The 25,251-nt window shown below is 49.0% G+C and overlaps 1 protein-coding gene across 1 annotated transcript; it reads left to right on the forward strand.

Annotated features, from left to right (window-relative positions):
• The first annotated feature begins 1,812 nt into the window (after nt 1-1,812).
• Nucleotides 1,813-24,892, forward strand: LOC134411889 (V-type proton ATPase catalytic subunit A-like). Its single transcript, XM_063145590.1, has 14 exons — nt 1,813-1,894; nt 3,973-4,101; nt 6,042-6,256; nt 6,855-6,992; nt 9,531-9,682; nt 11,938-12,100; nt 13,952-14,060; nt 15,431-15,553; nt 17,589-17,703; nt 18,886-18,949; nt 19,844-20,047; nt 20,988-21,082; nt 22,982-23,153; nt 24,684-24,892. Exons 1-14 carry the CDS (start codon nt 1,813-1,815, stop codon nt 24,774-24,776), a joined length of 1,854 nt encoding a protein of 617 aa, XP_063001660.1. The 3' UTR covers nt 24,777-24,892.
• Nucleotides 24,893-25,251: the final 359 nt, after the last annotated feature.

Below are 25,251 nucleotides of genomic sequence, written 5' to 3' on the forward strand. Positions count from 1 at the left end.
TGCCTGCTCTGACTGGAAGCAGCTGTCCACGGTTTCTTTTGAACTGGAGACACCAGGATTGAATCTAGCACTTTCGTTTGTGGTTGCACGTGCTCCAACACTGATCTTATACGGTTTCATTAAAAGGAAATTGATATGAGGGCAGAAATGTCCCTGAACATGTTCAGAGCGCCCTTTCCCCCAAAGGCTTCTGTTTCTTTTGTTTCATTTTGAAACATGTCTTAAAGAAAGTTGAAAATAAACAGGTAGCTGTTGAATTTTGCTTATCTGTTATGCTTTTCAGTGTAGCCCGCCTTGAACTTCCTGGGAAAGTGAATTACTAATAAACAAGGAAATGACAAAAAGAGTTAATCTGGAGTATGAAATTCTGAGCAGGCTAATAATTTCTGAGCTGTTCCCCATGCTAATAGGTGATGGGAGTCTTGCCCCACTGGAATGATTTGTGGCGTATGAGTTGTGTTTATGGTATTATTTGTAAGTTGTTCTGAACGTGGGCATGTGGCAGCTCTGCGCCCTCCGTCGATTTCACAGCCGAGGGGGCGTTCGCTCCTTAGATTAAAGATACGTTTGAAATACATACCCAGAGCTTGGACTTCAAGAGCAGTCTTTCCCAAACTGGTGCCTTACAGATGTGTTGGATTACAACTCCCATCATTCCCAGCGAATTGTGGGAGTTGAAGTCCAACACATTTGAGCAGCACTGGGTTGGGGAAGGCTTTGCGCCAATTTGTTTATATGTGTAGTGAGGGAGGAGTCAAGGCAGCTGCAGCAGAGGAACAGCTGGGTGGCTTTTATCACATGTCCCTTTTCCACGCCTTTAGGAATCGTGCAAATGCGGGGGCCGCACTGGGGGCGCATGGAAGCGCCCTCAGTACGGCGTGTAGAATCCCCTGCTGTTCAAAAAGCATGCCATAAAATGCTTGCAATGCGACCTGTACCTTTAAGAATCACACAGAAGATAAAAATAATAATAATAATCTGCAGAGTTTGGCGTTGTCCTGTCCCTGCATCATTGTGGTAGGAAAAGCGGCCTTTGGCAACATTCTCCCTTTGGGGCAGCATTTGAATACTCTACCAATTCTCAGTCTCAAGCTCTCTCTCTCTGGAACAGTTGCACGGCAGACAGAAATTCAACAGGTACATCCCCCCACCACTTGGCATGGAGATGTGGAAAAGCTGTTGAGTTCCTGCTTCTGGTACAATTTGTTAACGGCCAAGGGACCTGCTGCCCCAAAGGCACAAGGAAGAGGGACGAACTGTTGACAGTACACAGAAAGGCTGTTTGCAGTTGCTCCTGAATGCTTTGCTCCGTCTCTCCCCTTCCAGTGACCTCCAGTCTGTTCCCAGCTCCCCATGGCTGGCTCAGGACAGAACTGGTTTCTGGGCAGAAGGCAGCAGTTTGCCCTCCACTGTTACTGGAGAAAAATAGCATTCCCCCCCCCCCCCCCCGCCCGCCCCTAGCCTGCCAAAGGTGGAGACACCGCCCCGGCAAGTTTACCTGCAGAAGGAGAGAACAGGCTGAGCAGAGGAAGGCCTTCCCTGTTCCTCTGAAAAGAATATCTCCCTTCCAGCGGGTAAGGCCAGGGCCTTGGCACCTAGGAAAGGGGGAAGCAGGGCAGGCGATCTTCACAGCTTTGGATCAGACCTGACCCACCATTCAGCGGCAGGGGGAAGTTCATGGGACCGGGGCTTCTCCCAGTTCCACGCGGAGCCGTGTCGACGGTGCCTCATTCCATCTCCCCACCTCCCTTGATGCAGGTCTCCTTTCCTTTGTGAATAGAACCCGGCTGCCTCAATTCCCCTGCCGGAGAGATGGAGTTCGCCAAACTCCCCAAGATTGGGGACGCGGAAAAGGAGAGCGAGATGGGATTTGTCCATGGGGTCTCCGGACCAGGTAGGTCCTCTGCGGGTGGAGAAGCTGAAGCATAACTTGCATCTCCGGTGGTTCACAGAGAAAAACAGGGACACAGGGGATTTACGTGGTATTCTTTTGCTCTGCACGAGGCTCTGAAACGGCAGCAGGACATGCCCAGAACACAATTCCTCTTTGTTTCAATGGAAGAATGTAGAATAGAGACTTTCATCTTACAGTGGATCTGGTTTGTACAAAAGCTGCAACTCTAATGCGTTCAGCAACATGTATGGTCTGGACTGGTTGTTATAAAGGTGAGGGAAGGATTGGGAGAGAAACCATTCATCCCGGGGCATTTTGCACCTGCCCGCCTGCTTTTGCACTGCTGCGTCTAGATGACGCCCCTCTTGGGGAACTCTGAAGAACGCCCGGGTGTTGCTGCCCTGCGCATGCTTGCATCCGCAAGGCATCTTCAGAGGGACAGTGAGTGATCAGGGGCAGGTAGCAGAAAAGAGGGGCTGCCCTTGGTAAATAGGTAGAGCGGAAGAATGTGGAGGTGACGAGCCCTCCCGGCACTGCTGACTGGGCCTGTGGGTGCCGGTTTCTCTAAGAACCCCATGGCAGGAGGAGAAATGAAGTAGGCGCTAGTGGTCCACAAACACTTAGGATAGAATAAATCGGTGGGTCTTCAAGGTGCCCCAAGAGGCTTTCCCCGACTTCCTCTCCTGGAACAGTTCCTCTGTGCTTCCAGGTGTGGCTTTTGTTTTGCCTTTTTCATGGAATTTTGCAAGGAGCCAGAAAGCACCCAATGGAATGTGGATAACATCAAGGCTAATGGTGTCCCCAACATCACAACTAGTTTGGCCCTAATGGATGGATTATGACTGAGAGCATCTCTACATTAAGGGAAATCACATTGTTTACTCGGGGCTTTTCTGCTTCCGTCTTCTTTGGCACGATTGTTATAGACTGCATTATGCAGGAGGAGAGGGGCGACAAGGGGTTTTAACTGAATACTTCCCCTCCGTTCAGTTCCACTGAGGTCTATTGAGACAGCGCCATCTAGTGGTGGAAGGTTCTGTTGTTTCTCTAAAAGTGGTTCTTTTTATACTGTGATTTCGCGGTAGATGTCTTGGTTATGGATGAGTCATGAAATCGACCCGAAAACATGGCCAATCACGAGTGTGTAATGAATCGCTTGTTTAGAGGAGCCCAGAAACTTTCATGGACTAGATGCATGGAAGCGTTATTTTCAGCTGTTTGCGTGTAAAGAAACAAATGTACCCAAAAGGCCAAAAAAATATCCAAGGTGCAGTCTCTGACATTTACATGCAAAGCTCAAATGTACACAAGATGAGAATAGCAACCTTGTGCAACAGCACGGCCTGCTTTCTGCTTGTATTGCACAAAAGCTTCTGCCACAAACAATGTGTTGATCTTCAGAGTGTTGCAGGACTCTTTTTGCCATGTTTATTGTAATAGAGGAATATCCCTGTGGCATTTGTCGAATTTAGGAAATTACACTAACAGGGACATGAAATGTCGAGAAGTGTTTGCTGTTTCATGCCTTGCAAACCAAAACTTAATTCCCACATTGATTGAACGTAGGGTGACCCTATGAAAAGGAGGACCGGGCTCCTGTATTTTTAACAGTTGCATTGAAAAGGGAATTTCAGCAGGTGTCGGTGGTATATATGGGGAACCTGGTGAAATTCCCTCTTCATCACCACAGTTAAAGCTGCAGGAGCTGTACTAGAGTGACCAGGTTTAAAAGAGGGCAGGGCTCCTGCAGCTTTAACTGTGGAGATGAAGAGGGAATTTCACCAGAGAGCTTCAGCTATTGGGCGGTATAAAAATGAAATAAATAAATAAATACAAAGGACATCTGCGGAAATTCCCTTTTCTATGCCACTGTTAAAGATACAGGAGCCCGGTCCTCCTTTTCATAGGGTCACCCTATTGAACGTTGATATTAATTGGGCTGAGTCCCATTGATCCAGAACTGCCTACCTGTAAACTAGGGCGGCTTTCCCACCACCTCAGTATTCATGGTCCCAGCAGCACCTGAGGAACCGAGCAAACAAGCAAGGTGAGTTTGCCTCTCGCTTCCCTCTCCACAGTGGTGATCGCCTGCAAGATGTCCGGGGCTGCCATGTATGAGCTGGTGCGCGTCGGACATTTCGAGTTGGTGGGCGAGATAATCCGCCTGGAGGGCGACTTGGCCACCATCCAAGTCTACGAGGAGACCTGTATCCTTTGGGGGAAAGTCTTGTATTTCCTTCCGCTTTGCTGGCTCTTGCTTCCCTTCCTTTCCTTCCTCTTACCTCGCTTAGGGACCTGTCCCCCAGCGCCTTTCTGGACTAATCCCCCTATCTCTCCACCCCTTTTTGGTCTTCGTCCCCCTCTTAAGGCAGACCCCTGGTGCTCCTGGCTGCAAGGAACATCTGAGTTTGACCCCTAGCTGTTGAAGATGTCCCTCATCCCCCGTTGTAGAGGCCTCATTCCTACATGATCATTGTCTAAACACGGAGGTCCTCTTCAGGCGCCTTCCTCAGGCGAGGCAGGTGGTGATGGAGGAGAGGGCCTTCTCAGATGTGGTCCTTCACTTGTGGAATTCCCTCCCCAGGGGCCCCCCACCTGGCACCTCCTTTGCTGTCTTTCCCAAGCCAGGTGAAGACAACCTAGGGTGGCCAGGTGCCCTACATTACAGAGAACAGTCCTCTATTTGAAAGGCCGCCAGAGGATAGTCCTGTATCTGAAGGTGTCCTTTATTTGAAAGGATGTCTTGTCCAAGTCCAATTTAAAGATAAAGAACACTACAAAGGAAGTCTGGAGGAGGGGACTTGAGGTGAGCAGCACCTGGAACCCAGGCTGAGCACATGGCTCACCTGGTCACTGTCTTCTCCACTATGGTGAGATGTATTGCATTTCAATTTCAATTATATTCATCATTTCTAAATTTGCATCTATACATACAAATTAGCAGATGCAAATTGTATGCAAATCTGTGTTCTCTTTTTTTAGTGTTTTTTTTTTTATAATCTGTGTTCTCTTTTTTTAGAGTTAATGTATAACTCTTTTTTTTAGTTATACATTTTTTGACCGTGTATAATTGAACACCTACCTTTTGATTCTCCCAGGCTTTTAATCACGCTACAGTTTTTAACTTCTGCGGGGGTTGATTTTTTAATCCTAACCCTTTAAACTGCTGTTCTTGTTATTATTGTAAACCACCCCGAAAATATATGGCGTTTTTATAATTGGGGGTATAGAAAGTTAAAAGAGTATTTATAGCACACAAAAATATCCAGCTGTTGCTTACACGTGTTGTGAAGGCTCTGATTACTTTTTGCAAAAAGGAAGTGCTTCAATGGCAGGGCCACCATGGGGCTTGTGAAGAGGGTACCTGAATGCGCACATGCGCAAGGTATGTGGGGCTGCCCTTGAAACTGCTCCGGAAGCTGGAGCTAGTGCAGAACGCTGCAGCTCGGCTGTTGTCTGGAGCTGCCCCTTTCCAGCATGGAACTCCTCTGCTGAGGGAGCTGCACTGGCTGCCTATTCGCTCCCGGGCCAGGTTTAAGGTTCTGGTACTTGTGTACAAAGCCCTAAACAACTTGGGACCAGGATACCTGAGAGAGCTCTGCCTTCTCCCTTACCAACCTGCCCGGTCACTGGGGTCATCCGAGGGCCTGCTCCTGGTGGTTCCACCTAGATCCATCCTCCGATTGGAATCCACCAGGGGAAGAGCTTTCAGTGTGGTGGCCCCCCTCCTGTGGAACTCCCTGCCTCTGGAGGTCAGGCAGGCGCCAACTTTGTACTCCTTTTGGCGCCTCCTGAAAGCGTCATTATTCCAGGAAGCCTTTCCTTAATGTCCACCCAGGAGTCACTGTATTTGCTTCTTTTAAGATCTGTTTTAAGTGTTTTATTCTGTTTTTATTTTCATTTTATCTTGTACACCGCTCCGAAGTTTTCATTGGGGAGCGGTATATAAATATTGTAAATAATAAATAAATAAGGTCGACACCTGGAGAAGGAACTATTTCAGTTTTCAGTTCATGTTCAGCCCGGGCGCAATTTCCTCCCAAAGCCTCCCAACCGGGAGCTGCCTTCTCTTCTCCTCCTGCCCTCTGCTCGCTCTCAGGTCCCCCTCTTTTCTCAGCCAAGGGTTTTTCCTGAGACGTTGCCACAGCGGGGGTTTGCGTGGGGGATCCTGTGCTGCGCACCGGGAAGCCGCTGTCGGTGGAACTCGGCCCGGGCATTATGGGCTCCATCTTTGACGGGATCCAGCGTCCCCTGAAAGACATCACGGAGTTGACCAAGAGTATCTACATCCCCCGGGGCATCAACATCTCGGCCTTGTCCAGAGAGCTCAAGTGGGATTTCAGCCCGAGCCCCAACATCCGGGTAAAAACCAGACAAGCCATCGAGCTCAGCTTTTGCCCTATTGAGCCGTGTGGCAACATCCACCACAGGGGAAGCCGCCTTTTGAAACTAGTTTTTTAAAAATATTTATTATATTTAAATCTTCAATGTACCTTGGGGTTCTTCACACCTTTTGTTTTAACCTCACAACAACCCTGTGAGGTAGGGCTGAGTGGAGTTTTGAACCTAGCGCTCCACAGTCCTATTCCAGCATCTAGTGTAACCCAGTGGCCTGCTGTGGGTGCTTATGCCAATGTTTGAATTACAGGAGGACAGAAATTTTGCAGTCAGGAGGCCTGAGGGGAGGGTGGGAATAAGTACAGAATTGTCACGATCTCGATGAAGGTAGCCAAATACATTTAACGTTATTTCAATACGTTTAATTTTCATGCAATAAAATACACATTTTATAACAATTAAAAATTACAGCCTGGTGCTTATCAGGTATCCAAATGCCTTTACGCTCGTTGGCCAGAACGCTGCAAAGTTAGCGCTGCGTCTTATTCCTTTTATCTCCACAAAAAAAGAGACCCTCTTAGACTTGTTAGCATTCCTGTTACTCTCTTCTCCTTGTCTTCAGGTTGGGAGCCATTTAACCGGTGGGGATATTTATGGAGTGGTTCATGAAAACTCCCTCATCAAACATATGATCATGGTGCCGCCCCGGTGCCGGGGCACCGTCACCCACGTCGCTCCGGCTGGGAACTACGACGTTTCAGTAGGTGTTGCTTGTGTTTGCAGAGCGGAAGATCCGTGGGGGTGGGGAGGTTCGGGTCACTAGCAAATAATTATCCACGCAGGGTCTCCCGTTTTCATGACTCGGTGCTATAATTTGGCATGTAGGAGAATTTCATTGCAAATCATTTGAACTTGCCCCACTCAAATTCCTGAACAAGAGCGGGAATGCATTTTTATGTTTGAGAAAAACGTTTGCCAGTTCCCGAACTTGTGACAGCATGAGAAAGATCTGTATTTGAAACATTCACATTCCGAACTGCGAAAACCTGTATTTTTTTAGGGTTTAGTCAATGGGACGGAGTGGGGGGGGGGGAAGTGCACACTTTTGAAACACGGGCACAAAGGTGCGCACTTTCCCCATTCACATGAAGAGAGAAAGAGGTCAGAAGGAAGAATGGGGGTGACTTGAACCGAGCGGCCGAGGGGAGTTGGGAGCATCTTGGCAAACTTGCTTGAGTGTCCCTAGTTCTTCCATCCCTCACTGTGATATGGATCCAGGTGTGCCCTCTCCCTCTGACCCATGAGATGCCTTTTCTGTAGGGCTGCAGTATTTCATAGAATCATAGAATAGTAGAGTTGGAAGGGGCTTACAAGGCCATCGAGTCCAACCCCCTGCTCAATGCAGGAATCCACCCAAAAGCATCCCTGACAGATGCTTGTCCAGCTGCCTCTTGAAGGCCTGTAGTGTGGGAGAGCCCACAACCTCCCTAGGTAACTGATTTAATTGTCGTACTGCTCTAACAGTTCGGAAGTTTTTCCTGACGTCCAGCCGGAATCTGGCTTCCTTTAACTTGAGCCCGTTATTCCGTGTCCTGCACTCTGGGAGGATCGAGAAGAGATCCTGGCCCTCCTCTGTGCGACAACCTTTTAAATTGATTAAAATCTTCTGATTGCCTAAATAGTTGCCCAACACCATGTTAACCAGGCAACCCATTTTAATAATAATAATAATAATAATAATAATAATAATAATAATAATAATAATTTTAAAATATGTGTATAACTGACAGGTGGAATCTTAGAAGCACTATTCCCACCCCACCTGTGTGCCTCTTCCACTGTGTCTTCTACTATGACACGTAGGGCTCATCAACACCAAGCAGAATATAGCAGTATGGCAGCGGTATATAAAAGGCAGGAGCCACACGACTGCTTTATAGTGGTATTGAAGTGCACTGACAACTGTTGGGGCCCATTGACACAGACCATGTACCGCTTTCATAGTGTTATTTATTTATTTATTTACTTATTTATGACATTTCTATACCACCCAATAGCCGGAGCTATCCTGCTTGGTGTAGATGTGTCAGTGGCCCCCAGCAGTTGTCAGAGCACTTTGGTACCACTATAAAGCAGTCGTGTGGCTCCTGCCTTTTATGTACCCGCTTTCATAGTGGAATCATAGAATCATAGAATAGCAGAGTTGGAAGGGTGTCTAATAAGGCCATCGAGTCCAACCCCCTGCTGAATGCAGAAATCCACCCTAAAGCATCCCTGACAGATGTTTGTCCAGCTGCCTCTAGTGTGGGAGAGCCCACAACCTCCCTAGGTAACTGGTTCCATTGTCATACTGCTCTAATGGTCAGGAAGTTTTTCCTGATGTCCAGCCGGAATCTGGCTTCCTGTAACTTCAGCCCGTTATTCCGTGTCCTGCACTCTGGGAGGATCGAGAAGAGAATATCCTGCTTGGTGTAGATGTAGATGTAGAGCCCACAGAGACATCAGCCGAAAACAAATGAAGGCTGCTTTTCCCCCTTCAAAACTATTTGATTGCTCATATCCAGATTTAATTGATTAATTAATGGACTAAATGTCATGTAACTAGGAGTTCTGTAACCAAGAAACAAACCTACTTTTAGCTGAGCAATGGAGATCCAGAAATTTTTCTAGCTTATTTCCATAGCTGGTTATCATCTACCCTCATTATTATCATCATCATCATCATCATCATCATCATCATCATCATCATGATTAGCAGTAGTAGTAATAGTATTTATTTATTTCATTTCTCTACTGCCCAATAGCTGAAGCTCTCTGGGCTGTTCACAAAAATTAAAACCACAAAGTACAGCATAAAATGTGAAACATAAAACCACAACATAAAAAGTACAACCAGAATAAAACTGAGCAGCAATGCAGAGATTTAAAATACAGATTTAAAAGAGCATAGCTAAAAGAATAGGATGATAAAATACTGGGGAAATAAAACAGTCTTTATCTGGCACCAGGCGAACTGCTCTAGGGAGCTCATTCTACAGCAAGGGTGCCACAGCAGAAAAGGCCCTCTTCCTGGCAGTAGTCTCTTCTATAGAGCCCTTTAGAGCATTTCGTGTGCTTCACATACATCACATCAATCATCCTTACAACTTCCCTGTAAGGTAGGACGGTGCTATTACACCCATATAGCCAAAGGAAGGGGGCTGGCTTGTGAATTCTTTGGGCTGGGATGAGATCTGAACTGACCTCCTCACAGAAATCACCTCCTCCACCACTCTCACCTGCCTCTTTCTCCCCCAAGGACGTGGTGCTGGAGCTGGACTTTGAGGGAGCGAAGGAGAAACTCACGATGGTGCAGGTGTGGCCGGTCCGTCAGATCCGCCCCGTCAACGAGAAGCTCCCGGCCAATCATCCGCTGCTCACCGGCCAGAGGGTCCTGGACGCCCTCTTCCCGTAAGACCTGCTCTCCCTGATCGGCTGTGATAAGGCCGAGGATGACAATGCGGATGCCGCCAGAGCCGGTGCCTGGGGTTTGTCTGGCAGGCAAACAAGGCAGCCATCTAAACTTCTAGGGGAGCTCCTGGCTCAGCGCTTTCAATGCCTTGGAGAAAGCGCTACTTCTGTGCTTTCCCGTATATCCACTTTTTCAGACAACACGCTATCTCACACTCAGTGGCTGAGTGTGGCTTGTTGTTGAATCATGGGTTGTTCGTTGAACCGTGGGCTATTGTGTTGTCTGAACGCAGCCATGCAGTGTGGCCAGGGCCGGCGCCAGACTATTTTGCGCCCTAGGCAAGGTGAGCTACTTGCACTCCCCCACAAATTGTGCGGAAGTCCGAACATGTGCTCTGAGTGGAGAGCTGGGACTGGCTCACTTTGATTTGGGACCGAGCCGTCTGGAATTCCCTGGGACTTACTTCCATGCGAACGCAAGCCGCTATGCATCCTGGTGTCCCGATCCCCTCCGCACGTTTACTCGGGGGAATAAGGCTTCTGGGTAAGGAGGCATAGGTGCCTCCTGGTGCAACGTTTTCTCGGATGCAAGTCCCGTTGATCCACGTGTGCAGGATCGGGAAGCAGGAAAGTTTGCCTTGCGAGGAGTCCACAAGTCCCTCGCTTTCCTGGGGGAAGGGAGAGGGAGTCTCGCTTGCCCACCTGCATGGACATCGCGGCCTGTTTGAGGAGAGAAGCGAGGCGACCCAGTGCCCTTTCCTCGGGAGTAAGGCAGAGGCTGGCTTGGGCCAGGGTCGAGCTCGCCACGTGCTTTTCTTCTTCTTCTGGTGGTGGCCTCCCGGCTCTGGGAGGGCGGCTTCCGGGTGGAAGTCTGAACGTGGAGCCACCCCAGCGTCCCTGGCTTCGCTTCAGCTGGGCGGGCGCTGGGCGCCATCTCACCCGCCCAGGCCTAGCTAAATCCTCGGGCCAGGCTGGCTCCCAGCCAACAACGCGCGTGAGTGCAGCACAGGGCCCCTCTTAGCTTGGCACTCTAGGCGGCCGCCTGAGTGGCCTCTATGGCAGCACCATCCCTGAGTGTGGCAAAGGGCCTGTGCACACGTGCTCAGGTGGGCAGGGGAGCCACAGAGAAGGGAGGGGTAATGAGAAGCGGGCCTGCCACACGATTGTGGTACCACACCACATCCCATGGTTGCCCTACCCACCACTCTTCCGTGATTAGACCACTTACTGCTGTGCGGCTTAACCACACCTTCCATCATCCTTCACTCACCAAATGGTTGGCTGGCACCTGCTCTATTAAGGAAAATTTAAAAACGGCCACCAGCCATAGAGATGGTCAAGAGCGTCGCCAGAAGTGATGGTCACTCTTGCCAGCAGACTCTATTGTCAGTGCCATTTATTTATTTTCACCAAAATACCCATGGGCCCCTGCTAGATGACTGCTAAGCATCCCCACACACATACAACATGCTAATCCACTGTGGATAGTGTTTTTGAGTGATCCATAGTCAGCATGTCGTCTGAACAGGCCCTTCTTTTCTCGAACAAGCCACCTAGAGAACCCACGGTTTGATGGGTGGTTAACAAGCCACCCTGCACATGTTCAGACAGCATGCTAACCCACGGTTCAACAAACAACCCACCATGGGTACAAGAACAATCCGTATGTAACCACTGAGTGTGGGTTAGCATTTGTGTGAATGGCTCCAGTGTGTGCCTAGAGGTAAAATAAGGGTTCTGATATAGTGTAAGAGCAACATAAAAGAATTATTAATTAACTGATTAATTAAAACATTACAACGGAAGCAATGATCAAACAGAGAAGTGTCATGGTGGATTACAAGTCAGGGAAAGAAATCAGTCGTCAAGAAGTGTTTAAAGTTTGCCACATTTTCTGCCCCCCCAAACAACACATGGGAGAGTGTTCTAGAGGGTGGTGCTGATGCTGAGAAGGCCCTGTTCACGTGCCGTTACTTAGCCACGTTCTAGTGGTCGCAGAACAACCAATAAGGCCTCCTCAGGAGATCTCAGGGGTCAACTGGGTGTTTATAGGGGAAGGCTAGGTCGTATTTTAGAGCCCCAGACGACATTCCCAACTCTTTCCTTCCAACAACACTGGCCTTTTAGTAGATGTATGTGCGGCCACTGGGCCACTCTCTCAAAGGTTCCTGATTCTTCATCTTGAGGGAGTGGTGGTGGGAGGCTGGGCCACGGAGTCTCTTTCCCCATCCTCGCCTCCCGCCCTCTTCCCCCAGGTGTGTGCAAGGTGGGACCACGGCCATCCCTGGAGCCTTCGGCTGCGGTAAGACGGTCATTTCCCAGTCGCTCTCCAAGTATTCCAACAGTGACGTCATCATCTACGTGGGCTGCGGCGAGCGGGGCAACGAGATGTCGGAGGTGCTGAGGGACTTCCCTGAGGTGAGATGTGGGCAGGGCCGCTCTCCACGGCAGGCAGAGCGTGTGTGGTCCTTCGGCCGTGGCACAAACCTACTCAAGAGTTCCACATTCCTTTACGGCAGGGTTAGGGAACCACTTTTATCTCGAGGGCCGAATTCCCAAAATGTCGGCGTATTGTTGCTTAAAGCTCTTGCAGCCGGTCCGTCAGCCTTAGGAGAGGCATTGCGACCCCTTAGAACGGGGGGGGGGGGGGGGGAGGAACGTGCAAAAGCGTAAGACATGATCAAATAATCTTTGGTTGGAGGGAAGGGACTGGCTTGCATCCCGGAAGGATGGAATCTGGCCCCAGGCCCTGGTGAACATATAAAGCTACACAAGAAAGGAATATTTTTAGAAAATAAATGAATGAATAAGAGGGAAATAGTGCAGGAACAGAATGGGTGGAGACCTCAACAAGGCACAGAAGGTAATCTTATGACCCAATGTGTTTCAAGCCTTATATAATTCTTTTCAATGTCTGAATGATTCTGAGTCAATCCTTTCAGGGAGATGAACCAACGTGTCTTCGGGGCCCGCTCCAGCGGCGCCCTCAGCACAGGGCCCTCTGTGGGCCTCCTCCTGAGCCCACGCCCCACTCTCCACCGCCTTACGTTGTGGCAGCACTCCTGACCTTAGAGATGCCTGCTGCCGTTTTATATCCCCACAGTGACTTAGAGCAATGCTCTGTTGGGTGCCCTGGGTCCCTGTGGGATGCTTAAAATGGCAGCTTGTAGCTACATGCCGCTTGGGATGTGTGCACAGGGTGGGGCACGGGGTGTCAGCACTGACGGGCCCTGGCGGGGGATTTGCAACCCACAGCACAGCAGTTGCTCAAGAATACTCGATGCCGCGCTGGGCTTGACTGCCTTTCACAGCATCTTTGAAAAGACTGAATCAGAGTTGCCCTTGAGGAAGAATTATAACGCCATCGAGTCCAACCCCCTGCTCAATGTAGGAATCCACCTTAAAGCATACCTGACAGATGGCTGTCCAGCTGCCTCTAGTGTGGGAGAGCCCACCACCTCCCTAGGTCACTGGTTCCATTGTCATACTGCTCTAACAGTCAGGAAGTTTTTCCTGATGTCCAGCTGGAATCTGGCTTCCTGTCACTTGAGCCCATTATTCCGTGTCCTGGTTCCATTGTCGTATTTTATTTATTTATTTATTAATTTCTATACCGCCCAATAGCCAGAGCTCTCTGGGCGGTTCACAAAAATTGTCATACTGCTCTGACAGTCAGGAAGTTTTTCCTGATGTCCAGCTGGAATCCGGCTTCTTTTAACTTGAGCCCATTATTCCGTGTCCTGCACTCTGGGAGGATGGAGAAGAGATCCTGGCCCTCCTCTGTGTGACAACCTTTTAAGTCTTTGAAGAGTGCTCTCATGTCTCCCTTCAATCTTCTCTTCTCCTGGCTAAACATGCCCATCTCTTTCAGTTTCTCCTCAAAGGGCTTTGTTTCCAGACCCCTGATCATCCTGGTTGCCCTCCTCTGAACCTCCTCCAGCTTCTCTGCATCCTTCTTGAAGTGTGGTGCCCATACTTCAAGAAGGATGCAAAAAGGATGCCATTGAGCCAGGGTCCCACCGTGTGTCTTTTCTTAATCGCTGACTCCCTTCCCCCTGTGGCAGGAATGCAGAGCCAGTACTATTGGGGAGAAACGTTCAGGGGCTGGGAAACCAGCAAAGCAGAGGAAAGGGCGTGTGGCCATCAGGGAAAGGAGGATTGAGACCCAAAGGGGGGTGTATTTGGCCCCTGGGCCCAAGCGTCTGCCCCCCTGATCTACCCGTCCCACATCTCCTCTCCAACCACATTGCTTACTCCCCTCTCTCTCAGCTCACGATGGAAGTGGACGGCAAGACGGAGAGCATCATGAAACGCACCTCGCTTGTCGCCAATACCTCCAACATGCCCGTGGCGGCTCGGGAGGCCTCCATTTACACAGGTGAGGCTGCCTTTTCCTTGTCCAGCTCTGGGCAAATCTGGCTTCCTGGGACCCAAAGAACTACAGAATTAGTTTCGTGCACCCAGATGGCGGCCTTGAACTCGCGTTTCTCCAGCAACCACCACCTTGCCCCATTCTCTTCCCCAATGGCGGGAAGTTTCACATAGGGCTGTGCATGGACTCCCTGATTCGCTTTAGAGGCTGATTCGGAGCTTCCGAATTGGTCCCGATTTGACTTTGGCCTTGACGGTTGCTGTAGTTTGCGACCTTAGATCTAGGAAACGGCAGAGCCCCCGTCTTCATTTAAAATGGCAGCTCTCATTGAGGACGGGCAGCTGCTGCACAGGTCAGGTAAGTCCCGTGGTGTCATGCCTCACCTTGAGCGGGATTCCTCCTTGGAGGAAGAGGGAGAGAGCCAGTTAATTTTGGTGCAGCCAGAACCACGTGGAAAGCTGGAAGATTCACCAGACAACGTCACACAGTGACAGGAGCCAGAGGAGCATCCTGGCACCTCCACCAGCATGTCTGGAATTCCACAGCTGCCGGAGGCAGAGTTGGACGTAATAAATCCTGTGCAGCAAAGGAAGAGCAACAGAAGAAAGGGAAAAGTCGAGCACAGCGTGCAGGTCGTTTAAATACTTCACGTGGCTCTAATGAGGTAGCTGAGCCTGATTAACAGCTGGCTATAAAACAGCCCTGCCCCAGTCACACAGTGCTGAAGACAAACTGTCAGCTTCTCAGCTTCCTGGTGGCACACTTCCTTGGTGGCACTCAGACTATCAGACCCTTGGCTCATTCCTGGACGACTCTCTCTTGGACAACCCTGACCGGCTTGACGTTTGGTTCCACGACCTTCTGGCTCCTCACTTTCGGTTTGGATTTTGTTGACGCTGGTGGAACTCTCCGATATGACCTTGGACTGGTTTGACTGCATTTTGGTCTCTGACTTGGCCCTTACGCCCCGGGAAACTCCTGTAACTGTGCGACGTTGTCCGGTGTATCTTCCAGCACATGGTTCTGGCTGCGGTATAATTAACTGTCTCTCTCCCTCTTCCTCCGAGAAGGAATCCTGCTCAAGGCGACGCAATCGCAGGACACGTGGGCAGGTAGGGGCAGCGACTCACTGTTGCCCCGAGTCTGGCCAAAGTGGCTCAAAGCACTTCGTACCTCTATGGCCCGATCCGGTCCCAATCTTTCCAAGCAGTTCGTAATATGGAATAATTAAAAAAAATACCGTAGGCTGTGCCAACTTTAGTTCTTTGGACCTTTGGAATTTGCGCACAGCCCTGCCTCTTGCGTGAGCCGTTTGCTCTTCAGAGAAATGCAATGCCTCTGTCTCCTTTCCTCTCTTCTGTCTACCCCACCACCAGGAATCACCCTCTCGGAGTACTTCCGTGACATGGGGTACCACGTCAGCATGATGGCCGACTCCACCTCCCGCTGGGCTGAGGCACTCCGCGAGATCTCTGGGCGCTTGGCTGAAATGCCTGCAGGTAACTTTTCAGGATTTCCTAGGCTCCTGGGTAGGCATGGGAGGGGGGGGATCCCCTCCCCCAACTCTTTGCCTTTGCTGTATGGTGATCTCTGTCCTGCTCCGCCATCTCTCTAATCCTGTCCTGTTATTATATTAAAAAATAAAATGTGTTTTTTTAAAAAATGCACCTCCTCCCTCCAAAGCTCAAGACAGCTGGGGCTATGCGCTTACTACGGAGCAAGCCCCATCGAGCACAGTGGGAATAACTTCTGAGTAAACTTGCACAGGATTGTAGTGTGACAATATATTTAAAATTCATGATCATTTTTTGAAATTAAGAAAACCACCACTACCAAAACATCAAATCTATAAATAGAATGACTGACAGTGAATGCACACTGTCCAGTTTTTCACAATAGGAAAGTACCTTGCATATTTCTAACCTCCTCAATTCTTACACCCCAGTTTATGCCTGAGGTGTGCATGCAGACATGTAAGCATACACTCCGACTGCTGTTCGTTAAACTGACCCTTGCTTTTTATGAAACTTAATGATTTCTTCTTGGATCTGGTTTGCCCTCGCCTTATGGAATAGTTTTGGCTGTAATATATTCAGTAACAGCATTTACTGGCTCAGTTCAGACAACACATTTCTCAATGGTGGTTTTAAAACCCCAGTAGAGCTTTTCCACCACTGTTGAGAAATATGTTGTCTGGAGGAAAAACTCCACCCCACGGTGGAGCTGAATATCCACACTGTGCAGAGGAGAGTTCCTGCACAACTGTTGTGTTGTGTGGAGGGCTCCGTGGAGTTTTCCGTTGTGTTGAGTGGACTTTTCCCATTGGCTACAGAGTTTTCTGGCAAGAGTGGTGAAAGGAGAGCTGCTGGGATATTTTCCCCCAGCGATGGCTGATGGGAGGAGAGAGGGGGCCCACAGTCACACAACGGTGGAGTTAGAACATGTTGTGTGGGAAAGAACCCCCTAAAAACTCAACCACTGAGTGGAGTTCTCCCATTGCATAGAGAAACATGTTGTCTGAATTGAGCCACTGTCTAGGGAGACAGTTCTGGGAGCAGAGGATTTGGGGAAGAACGTGAGGGAAGCAGCCCAGCGTAGGCGTTTTGCATGTGTCAGGAGAAAGGCCCGAAATCTGAGGCATTCCCATGCACCTGTGTGAACAGCGACATTTCCAGAAGGCAGCCCTAACGTCTCCCCAAGATGGGAGCAGTGATTGAGCAGGGAGTGGGGAATAGGGACAATCTCCCGCTGATAGATATGCAGGCAAGACCCCAACCAAAGGAATGGAGGGGCCGCCCCAGAAAAACCCTCATCTAGGACAAAGGACAAAGCCCAGGCAAAGCCAGCCCTAGAGCAGGAGTGCAGGACCTGCACTTAGAAGCTGCCCTTCAAAGCCTTTACTGCAGCCCCCAAGGGTGCCCAGACCCCACCCACCACCACCATCACTGCCAAATTCCCTCCCCTGTCAATTTCCCCACTACCCAAACTCTCCACTGATGGGATTATTTAGTAATGATGCCTCCTGTTAGAAAGGCAATGAGCAGAGAAAAACAAAACCAACGGCAAAGCGGAATGAGCGTTTACCAGTCCCACGTGCATGCAGTCTATCTTAGAACAGCAAATGGAGACCACACTCTCCTTCAATGAAGGGAAGAAAACAGTTTTAGTCACAAGTATTCTTGCATATACAATGTCGGTACAGTGTAGGGCTTCGAGAGAGTTTGTTTCAGTTCATTGTGTTTTTCATTACATTGGCAGGAGCAAGAGAACAAACCCATGTGCTCCCAGCCATGGTGGAAATCAGAGAGCGGGGGGTGGGGGAGGAAGGGGAAGAGCAAAAGGAAATCACAGGAAACCACACTGTAGGCTATAGAGCAGTCTAACTTACTGCAACAGTGCCCCTTCCAGCAACTTGCAGACAAGGTTGCAATATTCCCAACGTCCACTCCCTTCCCCCAAGGATCCTCACACAGAGGGAGGTCTCCTCTGGCTGGGTCTGCTGGGAACCGCTGACCCTGTCCTTTTATATCGCAGACAGCGGATACCCGGCCTACTTGGGGGCCCGCTTGGCCTCCTTCTACGAACGGGCCGGGCGTGTCAAGTGCCTGGGCAGCCCGGAGCGAGAGGGCAGCGTCAGCATCGTCGGAGCGTAAGTGCGAAGGTCTCCCGTTCCCAACCGCTGCATCTCGCTGCAAGGTTGGGTCGGGAAAAAGAAGCAGAGGAAGGTGCCAGCAGGGCTGCAGAGCCCATTCAGAAACTCCGAGCAGATTAGCTGTCTCGCTTTCAAGCAATTGGTTGATTACATTTACATATTTCAACACCGTAATAAAGATGCTGAATGCTGGTGACAGACAGGTTTTTATTGTGCAGAAGAACGCCTTCCTTTCTTTTTTGAAACAGAAGACTCCCTTGTCTAAAGAAAGGAAACTCATCTTCCTTACGTTGCATTTCAGATTGTAAGCGTCTCAGGGCAGAGCCCTTCCTTCTTGTTTGCTACTTTGTGCAGCTCCGTGCATATTATTAGCACGTTGTTGTTGTTATGATTATTAACAGCAACTGTTTGCACCAAATTTATGATGGCGGCAGTGTGGTAGTTTGTGACTTTAGGGGCGGGGGTGGAAAGAAAGTCCTCACTTTATATCTTGGGCAAAGTGCAAAATGTGTGTGACAAAAGGGGTGTGTGTGTGTGTGTGTCAAATTCTGTGTGCTTCTTTAAAATACTTGGAAGTGGGTACCTACTTTCATAACCTGTGTATGCCTTGGCCGGTACGTGTACCAAAGGAGATTTGACAAGGTTTATAATTTGGTTTAATTACTGCTGTGTCTTATGTTAGTAATTGTGAGTGATTTGTTGTATGCAGGGTGTCTACATACAGATGTCCGCACACTTTGTCATGCCTTTTATATACTAGACGATGTCGTTTGTACTAGACCACTGAAGAAGACTGTACGTCGTAACATGTTAGGTTATTTTTGGTATGGTTAGGGTTTTTCCCCAGCACAATATCACTGTATTTTCATTGTTTAGATGTATGCTTTTAAACCACACAGAATATATATATATATATATATATATATATATTAGATTTTGTCATATATATTTATTATCACCAGTTAGCCTGACTCAGTTGTCTCGTTGTTAAAACAACAGTGACAGGCCAAGGTCTACTTGCGCATGCATTTAGGAGTTGTGAGAAGCGTGCATATTTTGCAGTGAGTTCTTTGTTTCGTGCCTCGTGCAAAGCTGGCCATGGCTAGCCAGCACCCAGCAGGATCAGCGCCTGGGCTGAGCGCTTGCAATATTCAGCTTTTCTTTCCGTGTGCCCCCCAGGGTGTCCCCTCCTGGTGGCGACTTCTCTGACCCGGTGACCTCAGCCACCCTAGGGATCGTCCAGGTGAGTCTCCCACCGTGCCACCAACTCCTCCATGCTGTCGTGATTCCAAAGGAGTGTGAATGCTAGGAGCTGTCCTCTAAGCTTAATTAGACTAACGAAGCAAGGCCTATCAACTAAATGGGCAATTTCCTGCGATGCCCGACAGGTTTTTGCCAAACTGCTCCGTCAGGGAGGGTCTTCAAGCTCCGTCCTGGGCCCAGTGCTCTTCAACATTTTTATTAATGATTTGGACGAGGAGGTGCAGGGAACGCTGATCAAATTTGCAGATGACAAAAAATTGGGTGGGATAGCTAATACCCTGGAAGACAGAAACAAACTGGAGCAGGCAGGCACCATCAGAGCCTGCTTCAGTTGGAACCCCCCCTCCCAGGGCTAACTGCCATCTTCACCCTGTGGGGAAGAAGATGCGAGGGAGACTGGAGCAGGCAGGCACCGTCGGGGCCTGCTTCAGTTGGACCCCCCCCCCCCCAGGGCTAACATCTTCACCCTGTGGGGAAGAAGATGCGAGGGAGACTGGAGCAGGCAGGCACCATCACAGCCTGCTTCAGTTGGAACCCCCCCCTCACAGGGCTAACATCTTCACCATGTGGGGAAGAAGGAGCTGTTGGTTTGCCCCTCCATTGGGAGATGAGAGGACGGAGCAGGGCCTTCCCACCAGCCTAAGCAGTCTCCTTAATTTCTTTTTATTTTCTCCCTCTTCCCTCCTCATCTGCCTTTCCTTGTGTGTCATGTCTTTTTTTTTTTTAGAATGTAAGCCTGAGGGTAGGGACTGTCTTCTTTATTGATACATTGTAAGCCACTCCGAGAGCCTTTTGGCTGAGGTGCAGGATAAAAATACTCTAAGTAAATAAATAAATAAATAACCTCTCACTCCCCTTCCGGCCTGAATTCCAGGTCTTCTGGGGCCTAGACAAGAAGCTGGCCCAGCGGAAGCACTTCCCCTCCGTGAACTGGCTGATCAGCTACAGCAAGTACATGCGGGCTCTGGACGAACACTACGAGAGGAACTACCCTGAGTTCGTCTCCCTGCGCACCAAGGCCAAGGAGATCCTGCAAGAGGAGGAAGACCTGGCCGAGATTGTCCAGCTGGTGGGGAAGGTAAGGAGTGATGAGATCATTTGCTATTGGTGCTTCTGGTTAGAAAGACAAAAAGGCAGAACAAAATTAACGCTCACCTATCCCACATACACACAAAAGGCCGAGAGAGGGCGGGGGGACGACTGCACCTTTCTTTAGTGAAGGAAAGAAAAGCAGCTTTACTCACAAGTACTCTTGCATATAAATGCAGGCACAGCGTAGGGTTTCAAGCGAGTTTGTTCAGTTCTTTTAGTTTTCCTTTACACAAACAGGAGAGAGCGAGCGATGGAGGAAGGTCAGAGAGGGGGGTGGGGTGGGAAGAAAAGGGAGGAGCAGGAGCAGTTAAAAATCCCTCCAACTCTCTGGACTAGCCAATTTGAAGGGCCCTCCGTGGCCTGCCAATCAGGCAAGCAGTTGCATGTTTCTCGAGTGCCAGAGAGCAACTCCCTTCCGTCTCATCAAGGGAAGAAGCACAGGCCTTCCCCAACCCGGCGCCATCCAAACGTTCTGGACTCCAACTCCCAGCATCTGGCTTTAGAGTTGTGGCCCAACCCATCTGCAGGGGTCAGGGAAGGCTGACATACACGCAGCTGCCCAGAGCATTTCAGGTCTTCCTTGCAGCTTTCCCACGCCGCTTCTTCCGGAACTAAAATGGATCCTTGAGCAAAGGCGCTAGGGTAATGCCTGTGAAATACAGAGGGCACAGCGCATGTGTTTACAGAGACATGATGTCTCAACGCTTCTCTAAAACCATAGCGTCCCCCTCCGTTATTACAGGAAAAAAGTAAAATGTGTAATCTCTAGGCCAGCTTGTCCTGAGAGCCTTTTGGTTTAGAAGTTAAACCCAGGATGCTTTGTTTGAGAGGGAGCAGACCGGAGATCCATCTCTGACGCTTGTCTTTCATCCTCCTCACCTCCGCGCGCTCCTCTTATGCTGCTGCCCCCAATGTTTTTCGCCCAGGCCTCTCTCGCTGAAACTGACAAGATCACCCTTGAGGTGGCTAAACTGATCAAGGATGACTTCTTGCAGCAGAATGGCTACTCCTCCTACGACAGGTAAGCCGGGCCAGCTGGCCCAATAACTGGGCCTCTCTTAGCCCAGGCTCCGTTCCAGTCTTGCGTCAACAAACACCTGAAACGGGCGCCGTGGACCCCTGTGGTGGTGCAAAGCACGGTATTTCCCGGGTGTGCCTGCACGAGAGCAGCCCATGGGAGTCTAAAACTGGGCTGTTGCAGGAAACGTCTTTATTGATTGATTAAACCCCCATTGCAGCGACAACGACAAAGGTTGCTGGTGCTGCTGTTACTTTTCTGTAATGAGCTGGAAATGGAATTAAAACAGCGCACTGTTAAGCAGCCAGTCATTCCCCATGAGGTCTGTTCATGAGTAAGTCCTGTACAGCAACGCTCCTTTCCAATGTTGAAAAGGATACAAAATTGGGTGGGATAGCTAATACCCTGGAAGACAGAAACAAACTTCAAAGTGATCTTGATAGGCTGGAGTGCTGGGCTGAAAACAACAGAATGAAATTTAATAGGGATAAATGCCAAGTTCTACATTTAGGGAATAGAAACCAAAGGCACAGTTACAAGATGGGGGATACTTGGCTCAGCAGTACTACAAACGAGAAGGATCTTGGAATTGTTGTAGATCGCAAGCTGAATAGGAGCCAACAGTGCGATATGGCTGCATTAATAGAAGTATAGCTTCCAAATCACGGGAGGTCCTGGTTCCTCTCTATTCGGCCCTGGTTAGGCCTCATCTAGAGAATTGCGTCCAGTTCTGGGCTCCACAATTCAAGAGGGACGCAGACAAGCTGGAGCGTGTTCAGAGGAGGGCAACCAGGATGATCAGGGGTCTGGAAACAAAGCCCTGTGAAGAGAGACTGAAAGAACTGGGCATGTTTAGCCTGGAGAAGAGAAGATTAAGGGGAAACATGAGAGCACTCCTCAAACACTTGAAACGTTGTCACACAGAGGAGGGCCAGGATCTCTTCTCGATCCTCCCAGAGTGCAGGACACGGAATAACGGGCTCAAGTTAAAGGAAGCCAGATTCCAGCTGGACATCAGGAAAAACTTCCTGACTGTTAGAGCAGTACGACAATGGAATCAATTACCTAGGGAGGTGGTGGGCTCTCCCACACTAGAGGCCTTCAAGAGGCAGCTGGGCAACCATCTGTCAGGGATGCTTCAGGGTGGATTCCTGCATTGCGCAGGGGGTTGGACTCGATGGCCTTGTAGGCCCCTTCCAACCCTACTATTCTATGATTCTATGATTCTATGAATGTTATTTGCTCACGTGGGGGCTACGGGGAAAACCTGTCTTTTTTATTTGTTTGAGTTGTTTCTCCTTTTCCTTTTTAAACAACAAAAGAACACTCAAGGAAACAACTTTTTTCTCACTCGGCAGACATAGCAATGGGCTGCTGTGGGGGGTGGGGGTGGGGGGTGGAGGGGGCGTGCTTGCCACACACAGCACCCTGGCTAAATCCAAGACCTTTCATGGCCTTCATGTACTCAGGTTTGTTTGCTCTTCTGTGACCTGGTTCACATGATCAAAACAAGCCACTGTGGCTTATTTAAGTAAAACCACAGTGGCTTGATAAAATCGGCAGCGCGTACCGGTGCGTGCCAGGGCACCATTAGCCTAATTACCTGCCCAGGCATGGCTTCTTGCATCATCTGAATCCAGGCGGCAAGGCTTGTTTGAAGGGGAAGCAACTCTCAAATACCCCATGGCTTGTTGCTCGGTTATTTGAGGGCTCTTTCACCCTCAAACAAGCCCTGCCGTCCAGGTTTAGGCAACGCAATAAATTGCATCCAGGCGAGTAATTAACCTAGTGATGCTTCCTGCGTATGTCGTTGATTTTAACAAACGTGAGCCCCGCGGGCTTGTTGGATCGTGCGGACCGGTCCTGAGGAGATCTGCTTTCCCACGCCGCGCCCCGTTCCAGGTTCTGCCCTTTCTACAAGACGGTGGGAATGCTCCAAAACATGATTGCCTTCTATGAGATGGCCCGCCACGCGGTGGAGTCAACGGCCCAGTCCGAGCACAAGGTCACGTGGGCTACCATACGCGAGAACCTGGGGAACATCATGTACAAGCTGAGCTCCATGAAGTTCCAGGTAAGGGGGCAGAGCGCCTTGTCTTCATGGTGACCCACAACGAGTGGGTCACAATGATGTAGCTGTGAACTGCTCGGTTCACTCCTCAGTCTTTGCTTAGCTAGTTTATTGTAGTCTTTCTTTCTTTCTTTCTTTCTTCACCTTATCTATCTGTCTGTCTGTCTGCCTGACTATCTACAATTTTCCTTCCTTCTTTCCTTCTTAGGAACTCATCTATTTATTTATTTTTAACAAAGAATATTTATTTTATTTTATTATTTATTACATTTATTACAATTGCTTGTTTTCCCCCCTAAACCTTCTCCTCATCTCTCATTCTCTCTTACTGTCAATGATGTCACGCTTACTCCAGTCAAGGAAGCTCGTAGTCTTGGCTTTATATTTGACTCCTCGCTCTCCTTTATTCCTCATATTGAGGCAGGAGCTAAATCTTGTCGTTTCTTCCTGTATAATATTGCCAGGATTCGATCATTTTTGTCTGTCTCTTCTGCCAAGACGCTTGTTCATGCACTGGTTATTTCTCGGTTGGACTACTGCAACCTTCTTCTCACTGGCCTTCCTTCTTCTCACATCAGTCCGTTGGTTTCTGTTCACCGCTCTGCTGCTAAGATCATCTTCTTGGCTCGCCGCTCTGACCATGTAACTCCACTTCTGAAATCTCTTCATTGGCTTCCAATTCACTTCAGAATCCAATATAAACTTCTCCTGTTGACCTTCAAAGCTTTTCACGGTCTAGCTCCTTCCTATCTCTCCTCTCTCATCTCACACTATTGCCCCGCTCGTGCTCTTCGCTCCTCTGATGCCATGTTTCTCGCCTGCCCAAGGGCCTCTACTTCCCTTGCTCGGCTTCGTCCATTTTCTTCTGCTGCCCCTTACGCCTGGAACGCTCTTCCAGAACATTTGAGAACTACAAGTTCAATCGCAGCTTTTAAAGCTCAACTAAAAACTTTTCTTTTTTCTAAGGCTTTTAAAATTTGATTTTGATCTTCCTTTTATACTGTTAGTTTTACTCTCCCCTGTGCCTGTTTGGTGCATTCTCTTCCCCTTCTTATTGTTTTATTATGGTTCTATTAGACTGTAAGCCTATGCGGCAGGGTTCTGCTATTTCATTGTTTTACTCTGTACAGCACCATGTACACTGATGGTGCTATATAAATAAATGAATAAATAAATAAATAAATAAATAAATATTTCTATACTGCCCCATAGCCGAAGCTCTCTGGGCGGTTTACAAAGATTAAAAACATTGAACATTAAAAACAAATATACAAAAAATTTAGATGCTTTGTTAAATTTTAAAAAGAAACGTCTTGACCTGGCGCTGAAAAGATAACAATGTTGGTGCCAGGCGAGCCTCGGCGGGGAGATCATTCCACAGTCGGGGGGCCACCACTGAAAAGGCCCTCTCCCTTGTTGCTATCCTCCAAGCTTCCCTCGGAGTAGGCACCTTAGATGTTGAGTGTCTTTGGACAAAGGATAAGAATCTGTCAAGTCTGTCCTTCATAAATCTTCCTTCCTTTCTCTACCTAGGACCCAATAAAAGACGGGGAGGCAAAGATCAAAGCGTACTATAACCAGCTGAATGAGGAAATGCAGAATGCCTTCCGCAACTTGGAGGACTGAAAGGAGAACTGGACACCTTGAGTGATCTGGAGCAGGACGTTGCCTGTTTTGGGGTTCTGCATGAGCCCCAATGAAAACCTCCTTGCTAAGGGGCTCCTTCTTCACGTCATATGTCGGGCGGGGCGGGGGTGGGTGGGAGCTGGCAACCTTACGTGCTATTTACCAGCAGCCACATGTGGGTTTTGTGGAAGCTGTTGTAAGGTTGCAAGCAAACCTCTCGCCCAACTTCAAACCTTTGTACTTGGGCTGCCAGTAATTCCAATTTGCACACCTTGAATAAATTTAAATGCAGTTGTGTATCCTTGTTTTACATGTGCATAATCTATAATAATAACAACAGAGGATCTCTACCTGCTCGTCACCCCCATAGCTCCAAGATTGTGAAACCTAAGCACCTGAGTATTGGCATTCATGCTTAGGGGCTGCTAGGTGCGTGCACCTCGGGGATATTTAATTTTTAGAATGCATTAATGAA

Source organism: Elgaria multicarinata, chromosome 21 (assembly GCF_023053635.1).
Source record: "Elgaria multicarinata webbii isolate HBS135686 ecotype San Diego chromosome 21, rElgMul1.1.pri, whole genome shotgun sequence".
NCBI lineage: Eukaryota > Metazoa > Chordata > Lepidosauria > Squamata > Anguidae > Elgaria > Elgaria multicarinata.